At 35.3% G+C, this 13,443-nt stretch overlaps 1 protein-coding gene and 1 long non-coding RNA gene across 2 annotated transcripts in view; both read left to right on the top strand.

Moving 5' to 3' along the window:
• Positions 1-260: 260 nt before the first annotated feature.
• The window catches only part of LOC134248925 (uncharacterized), a gene marked incomplete at its 3' end in the record, with an annotated part of 59,737 nt that continues 46,554 nt past the window's right edge, over positions 261-13,443 (top strand). The window contains exons 1-9 of the mRNA XM_062731313.1: positions 261-392; positions 660-885; positions 1,116-1,247; positions 1,499-1,674; positions 1,822-2,349; positions 3,019-3,220; positions 5,856-6,029; positions 6,132-6,614; positions 8,964-9,212. Coding sequence (XP_062587297.1) covers positions 261-392; positions 660-885; positions 1,116-1,247; positions 1,499-1,674; positions 1,822-2,349; positions 3,019-3,220; positions 5,856-6,029; positions 6,132-6,614; positions 8,964-9,212 — 2,302 coding nt within the window. The remainder of the gene's footprint in view (positions 393-659; positions 886-1,115; positions 1,248-1,498; positions 1,675-1,821; positions 2,350-3,018; positions 3,221-5,855; positions 6,030-6,131; positions 6,615-8,963; positions 9,213-13,443) is intronic.
• Positions 11,290-12,696, top strand: LOC134248926 (uncharacterized). Its single transcript, XR_009988164.1, has 3 exons — positions 11,290-11,565; positions 11,899-11,989; positions 12,215-12,696. It is a non-coding gene; the product is annotated as an uncharacterized LOC134248926 (long non-coding RNA).

Raw genomic sequence — 13,443 nt, forward strand, 5'->3', positions numbered from 1 at the left:
GTTTAGGAACGAGACCAATACTAAGAAGGTTCAGCATGAGAGGCCTGGTACAGTTCCAAAGAAAGATCATAAGTCAGAGGATGAGTACTCTTGGTCTGTAAGCTCTATATATGGGAGAGGGGTTTATGTAACTGTCTGTATCCATGGAACGGATGCATACATGTTGATCGATACAGGTGCTACAGTTTCTTTGCTGTCTACATAAAAATATTGCAAGGACAGGAAACAATGCATTAAACGAAATCAAGAGAGATGTATAAATGGCAAGCGGAACTACACTTAAAGTGTTGGGGAAGGTTCCAGTGAATTTCAAGCTTGATGATGTTGAGTTGCAACATGAGATGATTATAGCTGATATTACGGTGGACGGAATACAAGGTCTTGATTTCTTGGTAAAGCATGAGTCAATAATTGACATGCATGGGTATCATATATCAATCTCAGGCATAGAATACCCTATTCAGCTTGAGGGGTCAGCGAGCTCATATAAGGTACCCATTGTACATAGGATTACTGTACCACCTAGATTAGAAGTGATGGTGGAAGGATAGATATGTGCTAGTTCGGATGGAACTTTTTAAGCTAAAATTGGTTTGATAGAGCCAGCTGAGAAACTTCTTAATTCAGATTCTTGCTTGCTGACTTAAACACTTGTCCAGAGACAGGGCATGGTTCCCATCCGTATCATGAATATATCAGATGATAGTAGAACCATGTACCCAGGAACTGGTGTAGGGAAATTTACTTCAGTTGATGAGGTTGTGTCTTTGATGACAGAGAAAAATGATCATCTTGATGGGAATAGTAACATGCCATTGTATTTGGAAGAGCTCTATAAAAGCAATACTTGTCATTCAGACGAGGAAGATAGACAGAAAGCCGAAAGTCTGTTATTGAAGTTTACATCACTGTTTTCAAAGACTGACGAAGATATTGGACGAACTGCTTAAGTCAGGCACAAAATAGAGACGTGTACAAACGCACCTATTACGCAGGCACCTAAGCGTCTCCCATTTCACATTCATGAGGAGGTCAAAGAACATGTATCTGATAGGTTACGAAGAGGCATATTATAGAACCATCACATAGCCTTTGGTCTTCATCAATTGTACTAGTGAAAAAGAAAGATGGGTCTACAAGATTTTGTGTAGACAACAGGTGCTTAAGCAGTGTTACAACAAAAGACGCAGACCGATTACCTCGCATTGACGAGTCCCTAAACCAGCTGCGTGGTGCCAAGTGGTTTAGTACGTTGGACTAAAATGCTGGTTAATGGCAAGTTGAGCTAGAGCCACATGATAAGGCTAATACAGCATTTGTTACTCGTCAAGGTCTGTATGAGTTTAATGTCATGCCATTCGGGCGTTGTAATGCCCCAGCTATATTCGAACGCTTGATGGAGTCTGTACTGGCTGGTTTACAATGGCAGATATGTATTATATACCTAGACGTTGTCATCGTATACGGAAAGACATTTGACGAAATGCTGAAAACCTAGAGCAGGTCTTAGAGAAGCTTCTGGCAGCTGGACTGAAGCTAAAAACTAGGAAGTGTACTTTGTTTGCTCAAAAAGTTAAGTACTTGGGACATATAATCTCTAAACAAGGGATTCAGACTGATCCTGAAAAGATTGAGATTGTAAAACATTGGCCTGTACCAATGAGCAAGACCCAGGTAAGATCATTTATTGGTCTTTCTAGCTACTATAGAAAGTTTATGGCCAATTACGCTTACATTGCTCTCACTTTACATAAACTCACAGAGGCAAATGTTTTCATTTAAATGGAGTGATGAGTGCCAGACTGGTTTGATCTTCCTAAGAGCCACTTGACTTCTGCACCGATTCTTACGCACCCAGACTTTACTAAGCCTTTTACACTAGACACAGACGCGAGTCAGTATGCCATGGGCACCGTTCTCTCACAGATTCAAAATGGCCGAGAGAGGGTCGTGGCATACGCAAGCAAAGTTCTCAGCAAGTCAGAAAGAAAACATTGCGTAACCCGTAAAGAGCTTCTGGCTGTGGTAACATTTATTAAGAATTTTCGACCATTCTTGTATGGACATAAGTTCTTGGTCAGGACTGATCACAGCTCGCTAAAATGGTTACTCAGATTTAAAAATCAAAAGGGTCAGTTGGGTCGTTGGCTCGAGGTCATATCAACTTATGACATTGAGATAGAGCATCGGGCTGGAAAACTGCACGGGAATGCAGATGGACTCAGTGGAGTACCGTGTAGCCAGTGTGGATATTTTGATGGCTGGGACAAGATGGATATGTCTGTGGAACATGCAAGAGTGGTAGAGGACGAAGCTCAAACAAATACAGAAGTATCTGACTGGGTTACGGTATAAGAGATCTAAGACTTGCCAAGTCTTGGTTGCATAACGAGGTACGTTCTGAGTTTAGTAATATATCTTCCGAAGAGTATTTTGTGAAATCACTTTGGGCTCAGTGGAGTAGGCTTACAGTAAAAGCTAACCTGCTGTGTAGAATCTGGGAGATAGAAGATAATGTGTGACCACATATCAGATAGTAGTTCCTCTATCCAACACAAGATTGATTTTAGAGCAGATGCACGATGCAAAGACTTCAGCTCACTTCGGGGTGACAAAGACACTCAATAAGATAAGGCAAAGCTATAATTGGCCCGGTCTACAGAGTGATGTGAGAAGCTACGTGTCAGGTTGCGACATATGTTCCAGAAGGAAAGCTCCTCAAAAATCGAAAAAAGCCCCTATGCAGCCTCTACAAGTTGGATTTCCATTTGAAAAGATAGCTACTGATATCCTAGGTGAGATTCCTCAGACAGAAAACGGAAACAGGTACATCTTAATCATCTCGGATTACTTCACCAAATGAACTGAGGCGTTTCCTATGCAAAATATGGAAGCAAAAACGGTAGCTAAACTTATCACCAACGAAGTAATCTGTAGATTTGGATGCCCAAGTATCATACATTCCGACCAGGGAAGATAGTATGAGAGTTTTTTACTGAAGTGTATGGACTTCTCCAGATCCGGAAGACAAGAACCACACAATACCATCCGCAGTCTGATGGTATGGTCAAACGTTTGAACAAAACGATAGCCACTATGCTTAGTGCCTATGTGGATGAAAACCACCGGGACTGGGATGAAAGCATTCCATACGTGATGATGGCGTATAGGTCATCTCAGCATGAATCCACAGGCTACAGCCCTAACACGCTCATGCTAGGTAGAGAGGTTACGAGACCTCTACATATCATGTATAAGATACCTACCTCTTAGAAAGAAGTTCCCAAGAATGAATGGGCATGGACCTTGAAAGATCGGATGGATAGAGCACATTTTTTGGTCAGACGTAATGCTGAAAGTGCAATGTTTAGGCAGAAACATTACTTTGACATGAAACTGTCATATAAAAAGTTCAAAGAAGATCTAGTTTACATATACTTCCCTCAAGGAAAATCTGCATGCTCGACAAAGTTCACGTCTTACTGGCGAGGGCCATTCAAGATATTGGCTAAGAAGTTTGGTAGAAAGCAAACTGAGGTCTCAATGGAAAAGAGCAAATTGTACATTGTGATTGCCTCAAAGCTTGCAAATCACAAGTTCTGAGAGGTGAAGACAAACAGATTCGCCAGGATACCGATACAGCTGCCAATAGAATTACCACCAAATGGTCAGTTTAAGACTGAGATTATTGATGACAATCAGTCAAAGATAGAAGTCAAGGATGAGATGGCTTAGAACGTTAAGCCCAAGCGAGGAAGACGTGCTCCAGCATGGATGAAGGACTATGTCCCTGAATAATTTGCATTATAAAGTATTAAAAATCAGATGTATATAGCTATTTGGTTTTCTGATTGGCCTCAAATTTAATGTCTTGTATAGTAGTTATATCTGCATAAAAGTTGTTTAATGTCGGAGCATTAGATATTTGTTGAGAAAATTATGTATGCGCTGTCCTAAAATAAAATATTTAATTTTTGCAGAACAAAGATGGTAAACACCTAGCTAACACCCAGAGAGGCAAAAGAGATATGCCCAGTATGTTCTGTAGAATTGGACAGTAAAGAAGCTTGGACAAAGCATGTGGTTAATTGTGCCAGTAGCATGTTATTATGTAGAACATGCCAAGTGTCTTTCAAGAAAAAGGAGTACTTGGAGAAGCATATGCGGACTAAACATCCTGATGCGACTTCACAATCATCAAAGGATGTAGCCTAAAGTAAGGATAGTGACTGGGATGTGGATCCAGAAGTTCAGATTGGGGAAGATGCTATCGAAATCTATGAGAAGAAAACAGAGGCTGGACCATCTTTTTCCAATAGTGATGATTTAATCACAGGAATCGAATTGTCCGCAAGAGAAAAGCTCTAAGTCCTGTCCAAATGTCCAGGGAGAAGGGTGTTGATAGAGCTGTCCAGACGACTTTTAATTTACCTGACCCAGAAGAAAGGCAAGTTCAATTTGTGGATAAGGGCATCAGACAGTGGGATATCAGAGACGGGTGAAAGAGGTGACTGTAATTAAGTACAGTGAGAACGGACAGAGAATCAAGCGCATCAGAGAAAGCGAAGAAATTTTGATATGTAAATGGTGAATAGTCATCAGAGAACATTTATGAACATTAAGATCAATTTCATGTTTGCTAATTTTCATGTTTGCTAGTTAATGATTCATAAAAATAACAAAGATGTTAATCTTGTTATTTTTAATCTTTTCAAGATACAAAATCAGTCTGTTTTATCCGTAAAATCGCTATATCAGACTCATATAGGAATAAAAAATTACAAGGAATGATTAAGAATTTTTCTGAGGATTACACAACACATATTATTATCCTTTTAGAATTATACAGTCAATCTGATTGGTTTAAAACATGTCACGTGAGGTGAGACAATTCGTGATGTCTCCTTCAAGCGCAGGGTGACAACTGTTGTCACCCTCAAGATGACAGTGAAATAGCGTACATGTAAGCGAGCAAGAAGGATTACAACTGTGTTGTCGCCCTTTGAATGAAATTACAGTGGTTTAAGCGAAATAACTCTTATTCACAGTATGATTATACCAATCTCCAATGCAGAGTTGTCGTTCGTTCCTCTCTCAGATACCTCTGCAATGGGCTCACGTCAAGATTTTTATAAAACATATTTGCAAGATTGTTTCAAATTAAATTTATTGTTCTGAATTAATTCAGTAAATATCTATCTCAGAAGTCAGACATAAACATAACAATTACATTATATTGAATTAAAACAGACGCACTATTTCTTGTGTTTATCACTGTGATATACATGAGCCAACGACAAGGGTGAATATACACGAGCCGACCACAGAGGTGAATGTATGAGCCGATGGTAGAGATTGTTTTATACATGTACAATTGCTAATATGCGGGATCGGTAAACAATAAATTCTTATGATGACCTCAGAGTTGTCTTTTGACATATTTTAGAAGATCGGAACAGAGTAAGAGAACACAAGAGGTTTGATTTCTATTTTCTACTCTATCTAATTGATAGTTAGATTCTTCAGGATAATAAAACTATTATGGCCTGTACAGAAGGGAAACACTACCAGTTATCAGGTCTGAGTAGGGTTGTCACCCTCGGGCGCAAGCGCCCTCGGGTGACAACCGTACTCAGATATGAAATAAATGTTTCAGTGCATATGTAGTGAGTTCATACACATATATGCTTCTTAAGATCTTGGGTAAAACAAAAAAAGATTGATAGTGAATTTAAATGAGATATTAACCTAGAATTCCTAGTAGGGTCCTCATGAACACATGTTTATCTTCACAATATAAATGTAAGATTTTTATACTATCTATGAATTAGTAATATTGTATTTTCTGTGATTAGAAATCCAAAAACTAAAGCTTGTCGGAGTCCATTTTGAAAACAGAGAAGAAACATCCTCTAAAAATACAAAATCCACAAATTTCTTTCCAATTTGGACGTCTGAATTCGATGAAGCAAACACCTGTGTAGTACTCGTGACAGAGATACCAAGCGAATCATCATCTTCCCTTAGAAGTAAGTTCATAAGAAATATAACCTTGTAATCAGTATGTAAGATTGTGTAATTTTTTCTTAGTATTCTGTATTTATTGCATTAAATTCCATAATCTATTACAGAGAGTCTTCGTAATCCTACCAGCGATTCCAGACTGATATTTATCTTAAAATGCGCAGCATTACTTTGCAAAGATTTTACCTTTCTATGGAATACCACCGTAGCAAAATCTGCGCTGAGAAGGATTGAATTATTCTTGACCGAGAAAAAACATTCACTGGAGGATTACAAGAAAGTCGTTTCTATCTTAGAACCGTGTTTCACATACGTATCCACTTCCAGTTACTTAAAATTATTGTCTGATGCCGCGCGGCTAGAGACTCTATGGAATTTGTTTAACGACTGCCGGTCTCCAATGGAAGTCTTGAAATACATTGCTGATCAAAGATTGTCGACACTCGCAAAGAAATACTTCCGATTAGAAGGATACAGTCAACATGTTGATGAAACTTACATTCTATTGCCGCGCTCTGTGGCAAATATCTACCTGAAAAGTTTTGAGGATAACATTTTTAAAAATTTAGAAATTTCTTGGGAGTCAAATGGTTATTATCTATATCATTTCTCGTGAAACAGAGGTTTCTTATTAGACTTTTCCGAGTAGCGCTGACTTTTACAGTTGATAGCTTACTTTTACACCACAACAATATAACAATGGAAGCTATTTTATACCATATTAATATTTAGCTAAACATTTAATTTCACCAAAATAATGGGTTATTTCAAAGTTTAAATCATTTGTCTTTAAGGAAAACGACAACCACCCTACCCTCAACTCCCGGCATTTACATGTTATTGCACCTAATAACCTTTGACACTAGAAAGGTTTTCTTATCTATTATCACTTTTTTAATTTCGTACATGACACTGGTTTAATTGTCAAGTAAACCGTCAATTGTAAATGTCAGTGCTTCTCACAAAATTCCATAACCCGTCTTCCGCTGTCTGTCTGCCAATTTGGTTACTTTTATAATTTTCTCTACTTTTCTTAAAAAACAACTATCAGTAGTTCTGATTTGACCTCATGTTGACATTTTGAAATTCTTGAATAATTCTTCTACGTCTTTAAAAAGATATCCAACCTTTTCAAAAGAAACTATTTTTTTTAGAATTGGCTTACAAAGTCATTTTTCCAGATATTTCGAAAGTAAAGCGTAAAAAATAATAACAACTATACTGTGTTAACTATAATTAAGCATAAAGTCTAGGTAGCAAATTTGATTTTAAAAAATGCAGATAATACGCTGTAAATTCTAAGGAACATTATATCAAAATTTCGGGATATATTTTCTCCTGATTTTCTAGTAAGAATTTTTATGGTGGTCGCGAGATTACTGCATAAGCTTCTTCAAATCATGACTCCAGTTGTTAGGTTTGTACCACAATGAGGATCAAAATAATAACAGTTATATTTTAAAATAAATACATGTATTTTAATTGTTTCTCAAGAACAGAAAAGCCTACGTTACGCAGTGGTTAAATTTGCAGAGTAATTTAAATGGAGTAGGTCCTTATGTCCGAGTTCGAATTCCACTGCAAGATGTCACTCCGGTCCTTCGAATGAGACCGTATGAAGCTCGCCTCGTGTCGCAGTAGGTGTTGACACAATAAAGATCCCTCACTACTCAATTGCAAGTATAGGTCTAAAGATCAAAGTTGGGTAACAGCAAAATAGGCCCCTTATTTGATATAAAGAAGAAAGCACATGTAAAATGTGATACTGATTTTATACACAAGATTCGTCCTATACTAGTGTATGAAATGTATAAATTTGGTAGATAGGCAAGCTTTTGCTCTGTGTTTTTCTGAAAATAACATGCTGTAAAATCGATCAGTATTTGCATAGAAATCAGAATATCTGGAAATTGACATATTTTCCGACCTTCCATTAACCTCCGCGTATCCCACACCTTAGAGCCAATACTCGTTTTCAGACCGGCCAATGGCGAGATGTTGTCAATAAAAACCTGTTGCATCATTCCAAAAGACGCTCCATATCACTGGCCAAAATTGATTTTAGCCTATTCTGTCCTTTGCAGATCTCTACTGCGACGTCGTTTTGATCTGTGGAAAAAAAATATTCAAAACAATGTTTAAAAACAAAGAAAAACAGCAAGGTCATGATGATTGATCGATTGATTGTATTTTGTTTTATGTCCCACTTTTTCCACTCATACAAAGACATCACTATATCATACTGAAGGGCTTCAAATTTTGACCGTCACTCGACAATCAGTTCCGTTAAGCAGTGAGGAATCTTCGTCGTGTCAACGCCTGTCCTGACACGGGGCCTTGGTTTTTAAGCTCTTGTCAGAAGGACCCGCAAATTTCACTTCAAAATGCCGAGCGCATGGCGAAGGAAATGTTCGACTTTGGTCAGTTTCGGCCGAGATTCGAGCTCACGACCTCCTGATTAAGTAACGAGCTCTCTATCTGAAGAGATACCATGAACGGTAAATCATGATGAGTTATTTCAATACAGAATTTTCTAAAGGTAGTGCAGTTTCATTTTTGCTCAAATAATGACGCCTTTGGTTTTGTTCGGGCATATTTTAATCAAAGGATTACATTTGGAAGAACAAAAAAATGTCATTTTATATATTTCATCAACAGCTCAACCACGAATAATCATACAGTATCTGTGTCGAAATAATTTCAGGTAGTTTTGTTTTCTTTTTTAGGGGGTGGGGGGATACAGCCATGATAGCAGACAAAAGTTTTAAATAGGACAAAAATAGGCGAAAATACTACTGAAAAAAGAGCAGTGCCAAAAAAAAAAAAAATTAAAGCTTGTGTTCCATTAGTCTCTTTAATTATTTTTTTCCCTATGTAAAATTATTTCTGATATCTAGTCACTAGATTAATGAAACAAAATGCACGGTGTATTTTTCCAGATTCCTTTGACCAGAGGACTTGTACGGAGTTTGAGTGTTTTGTTCACTACACACTTTACAGAGATCTTCCTACATCTGAAACCGTATTGGAATATTTCCGAACGTCTGGTTATGTGAAGGAAGCTGAGGAAGAATGTATAATTGTACCTTCTGAATACGATGAGAAAGTCATAGAGAAGATGGACGTGGATATTATTGTTCATAAAACATTTAAAGATGATTCAATTCATGAAGCTGTTGTAAAACTTTGTGAGTATTATAAGAATTTAACAATACAATAGATTTGAAGTATATCATTGAGGGGGTTAGCAATATCCCAGTTTCAAAAGGCCAGGACTATTTCCTGAGGCTAGCTTTCGGAGCGGGGATTATCTCAGTTGACTAACACACAGGGTTAAGTTCAATATCATCTTATACCAATACAATAAAAAATCTAGAGGACTAAGGATAACCAAAAAATAGATTCCGATGCAGGAATTAGCTAATTTGACTAACGCACGGGGATTAGACCATTCATAGCTATTTTGGGGGAATAATTAACATTTAACTTTCTTATTTTTATATAGGAAAAAATCAGTAGAGGTATAATAAATAAACTCATAACAAACTACTGGATAACCTAAAATCCTTATTACCCTTGATCGAAGTATGTGGTTCACAGACAACATAGATTCAAGGGGCATTTCAGTGAACGTGAATAAATGTTACCGATGAAGATATTTTTGCGATTCTTTTTTTTCTGTAATGATATTGATTCTTCCGTTGTATCTCGAAGACACCATATACACATATATTTTTATCGTTTATATAAATATTAAGATTGATTTTAAATTTATTTTATGCCCTCTGTTATGCAAAATATGTGCATGGTTTTAAACAAAATAATACTGCATGCATATTTCAAAGAACCTAGTTAAGATTTAAATTAATATCAGATTTACTTTTCCTGTAAAACAATAATTTCAAATGACTTTGATTCCATTTTTTGCCAATTGGATAATTTCTTTTTTTAACAAATTTTTTTTTTTTTCTTTTTTTTTTTTTTTTTTTTTTAGAAAATTGTATTTTTGCGAACAAAGAGACATTAAAGATTAAGATGATCGCTACACCTTCACACCTTCAGTCTCTGGTCCATATGTACATTTTAAGAACATTTCTTTAAACATTTAAAAGAAAATAAATTGTACAATGAACTATTGTTTTTAGGTATTTTAATCATTTATTTCAAGATTTTCAGTACAAAATCTTTTTTTTTTTATTTATTTTACGGACACGTAATCACGTACCGACCCACTTCAATTCCAATAAAAGTTTATAAACTTGTTATTTATTACTGGTATATTCATTTCAGATGGGCAATTAAATATACTTGGATATAAATGTTGTACTAACCGGTCGCCGTAGATTTCCAACAAAAGCAAGCAGCGTGTAATTCAGAAAATTGACATTATTTTTCACGTGATTTTACTGATTTTAGAAAAATGATTTTTAGTGCAAAAAGGTCAAATTATTGACTATGCAAAGTAATTTTCAATAATATTTGTTGTCAGGTTTTTTTAATTGATTATTGAGAACAAAAAAAAAATGGCTATGTTTGATACAATAATTTATTTGGATAAAAAATATTAAATGAAACTTATGGAAATAACCACAAGACGAAAGACCACCTTTAAGCAATCGCTTAATGGTAGCTTAATGGTTAAGCCACCATTAAGACACCATTAAGCTGCAACTTACAGGTGCTTAATGTCCAAACTTCATTAAGCTACCATTAAGCCACCATTAAGCTAAACTTAATGGTGACTTAATGGTCAAACTTAAACTTTTAAGCATCTTATTTAGAATCTTTGAACTAACTTTTAATTGTTTTAATATCATTTACGCAAAATCTATTCCAACTCATAATTTTGTCTCGATCGTAATTCACGCTTCCACATCGTCACGGGTGACGCAGTTGCTATCTCCGCACAGCCAATCAGAATCGCGGAAAAAATTGTCAGCCATTAACTCCGACAAAACACAGCTGTCGGATGCTGCGAGGGGACATCGTTAAACGTCTTATCCGCTATATAGCAGAAAATTGTGAAGTCCCATGAATAGGATAGATGTAATTATGATACGAGGTACCCGGAAAGAATACGCAAGGTGAGATTTATTCATTTTCTAAGTCCAAATCACGGAAAAACAAGTGTTTACATTGCATAAACAGCTGATCAAGTCATGTCATGTGTAAGACCGAAAAGGACTGTTCTTTAAAAAATAAGTCTTTCAATTATATTTATGTCAAGGTACTGATAATGTAAGTGGAAATTAAAGCGAGATATATGAATTGAGTAATATCACGGACAATATGGTGATCTACATACTTTGAACTTAGGCAGTTATATATGTACTCGGACTATACATGGACTTTGTGGACTGTTCAGATGTGATCTCGGTGAACTGAATATATATTCTCGAAAAAGAGAATGCTGCAAAAATATAGATTGTATATATAAGTGCAGTATATAGCTTTTTGAATCTTAATTGTAGGTCATGACATACTGACTGTACACAACAAGATAGGCAATATAGTCATCAAGAAAAGCAGGCTACTATCAAGGTGAGTTGTAAGTTTACTGATTTTATGTAAAGGAAAAGTATTTGTTATTGAAAAAAAAACTTAGTTACATGTATAAAGCCAGTATATTACTAAAGTGAAAATATCACTTTACATGTATAGTGCTTAACTTTGAAAACTTAATTAAATTTAAAATGAGTAAAATGACACATGAATTGTTATTTTTGTTATATACATTATTAAATTGATACTTATAATTTAGATTTGGTGAAAAAAATTTAAATAAAGATAGTTCATTGCATATTTGTTTTTAAAAAGCATTAAAAAATTTCAAGTCAAATGTATTTGTATATTTAAAATATTGCATGAATTCAGGATCAATGATGAAGCTCAAAGGAAACACAAGAATCTTCACCCGGGTGTCATAACAGAATGTCCCAGTGAATTTCAACAGGCTACATCTTCGGTTAGTTGGGTAATTTAATTACAAATGATAATGGAGAAAGTATTCTTGACATCAATGTTTTTATGTTGTTAAAGACCCAAGAAAATCAACACTTGAAGTAATTTTTGAAGCAAATCAATACTTCTGAAATTTCTTTTTTTTAGTTCATTAAGCACCCTTTTTAGATTTTGGTAAATTAATTTATTTGTGTTATAGATCTAAACTCTCTTTTTCTTCTTTTTATAGAAACTTTGGATTAATTTTACCAACATCAGCTGTGCAGGTCAAGATTTAGAACATCATCACCAGAGTGAATCTTCAGTCTACAGAGCAGACTAAATAATCTTCTACAATCCAAGCTTGAGAAAAACTTGAGACCCCCTTGCCACTAAGAAAACAACAGATGAAAAAAAAATACATCAGAATCGTTTGTGTTTTATTTATACTACATGTAAGACAAAACATTATTGAAAATTTTTAGATTTTTTGACATCAGAACATTGAAAAAAGAGGTAATACTGAGGATGCTCAGCTAAGGCACAATTTTGGATTAATGGATGTAGCATTAATGGTGTATCAGTGATTAATCATATACCTGTGTTGACTTTATGTGTATATTATGTTTTAAAAGATAAGTGACTGTGATTCTGTTGCTGACAGCAGGAGAAGCATTTAACTCAGGAATTCTAATTGCATAAGACATGTTTATTTATGTAATATCACGGTATCCACAATATTCTGAATACAGTTTATATAAGTTCATAAATGTGAAGAATTTCACACTGTCACTGTTTGATTCTGATACATGGATATATAATCCTGAGATAGGTAAAATGATTTTTAAAGTGACATTAAGATGCATTACAATGAGAAAGAAATGTTCCAACACCTAGCCCTTAACATGTGTGTCACTGCCTAGGAAAATTTGATAGAAGGAAAAAATACTTTAACATAAACAAATATATTTTTACTGATCTTAGAAATGCACAGTATCATTAAACTTTTCTGTATACCTATACCTTGTCTTTATTTCTTCTGCACAAATTGTTTCTTTACATTGCTTATTTTGTATTTAACATCTGTGATATTGTTTTTAAATACAGCATGTATTTGAGGCAAACATTGAAAATTTTCACCCCAAGAAAAACCATGGTCAACTTAGCGCGCAGCTGAGGTTGACCATGGCTTTTGAGGGAAGAATATATTCAATGTTACCCTCAACTGCAAGCTGTATTTATAATTAAGGCCCAAAGAAAAAATACTCGTTTCCTGTCCCCTGACCAAAAAAAATAGGGTAGGTAGGTAGGAAAAAAAATATTTTGAGAAAAAAAAAATATTTTCAAATCTCAATGAATACCGAACATATAGCATATATTAACAAGAAAAAAGTATGTGAACAGTTTAAAAAGCATGTTTGTTAATAAAGATTTATAAGGTAAAGGTATCCTGTACACTTGTGATGTATTAGTTCTGTA

This window comes from Saccostrea cucullata, unplaced genomic scaffold (assembly GCF_032062105.1).
Source record: "Saccostrea cucullata isolate Sc308-1 unplaced genomic scaffold, CSIRO_AGI_Scuc_v1 ctg3450, whole genome shotgun sequence".
NCBI lineage: Eukaryota > Metazoa > Mollusca > Bivalvia > Ostreida > Ostreidae > Saccostrea > Saccostrea cuccullata.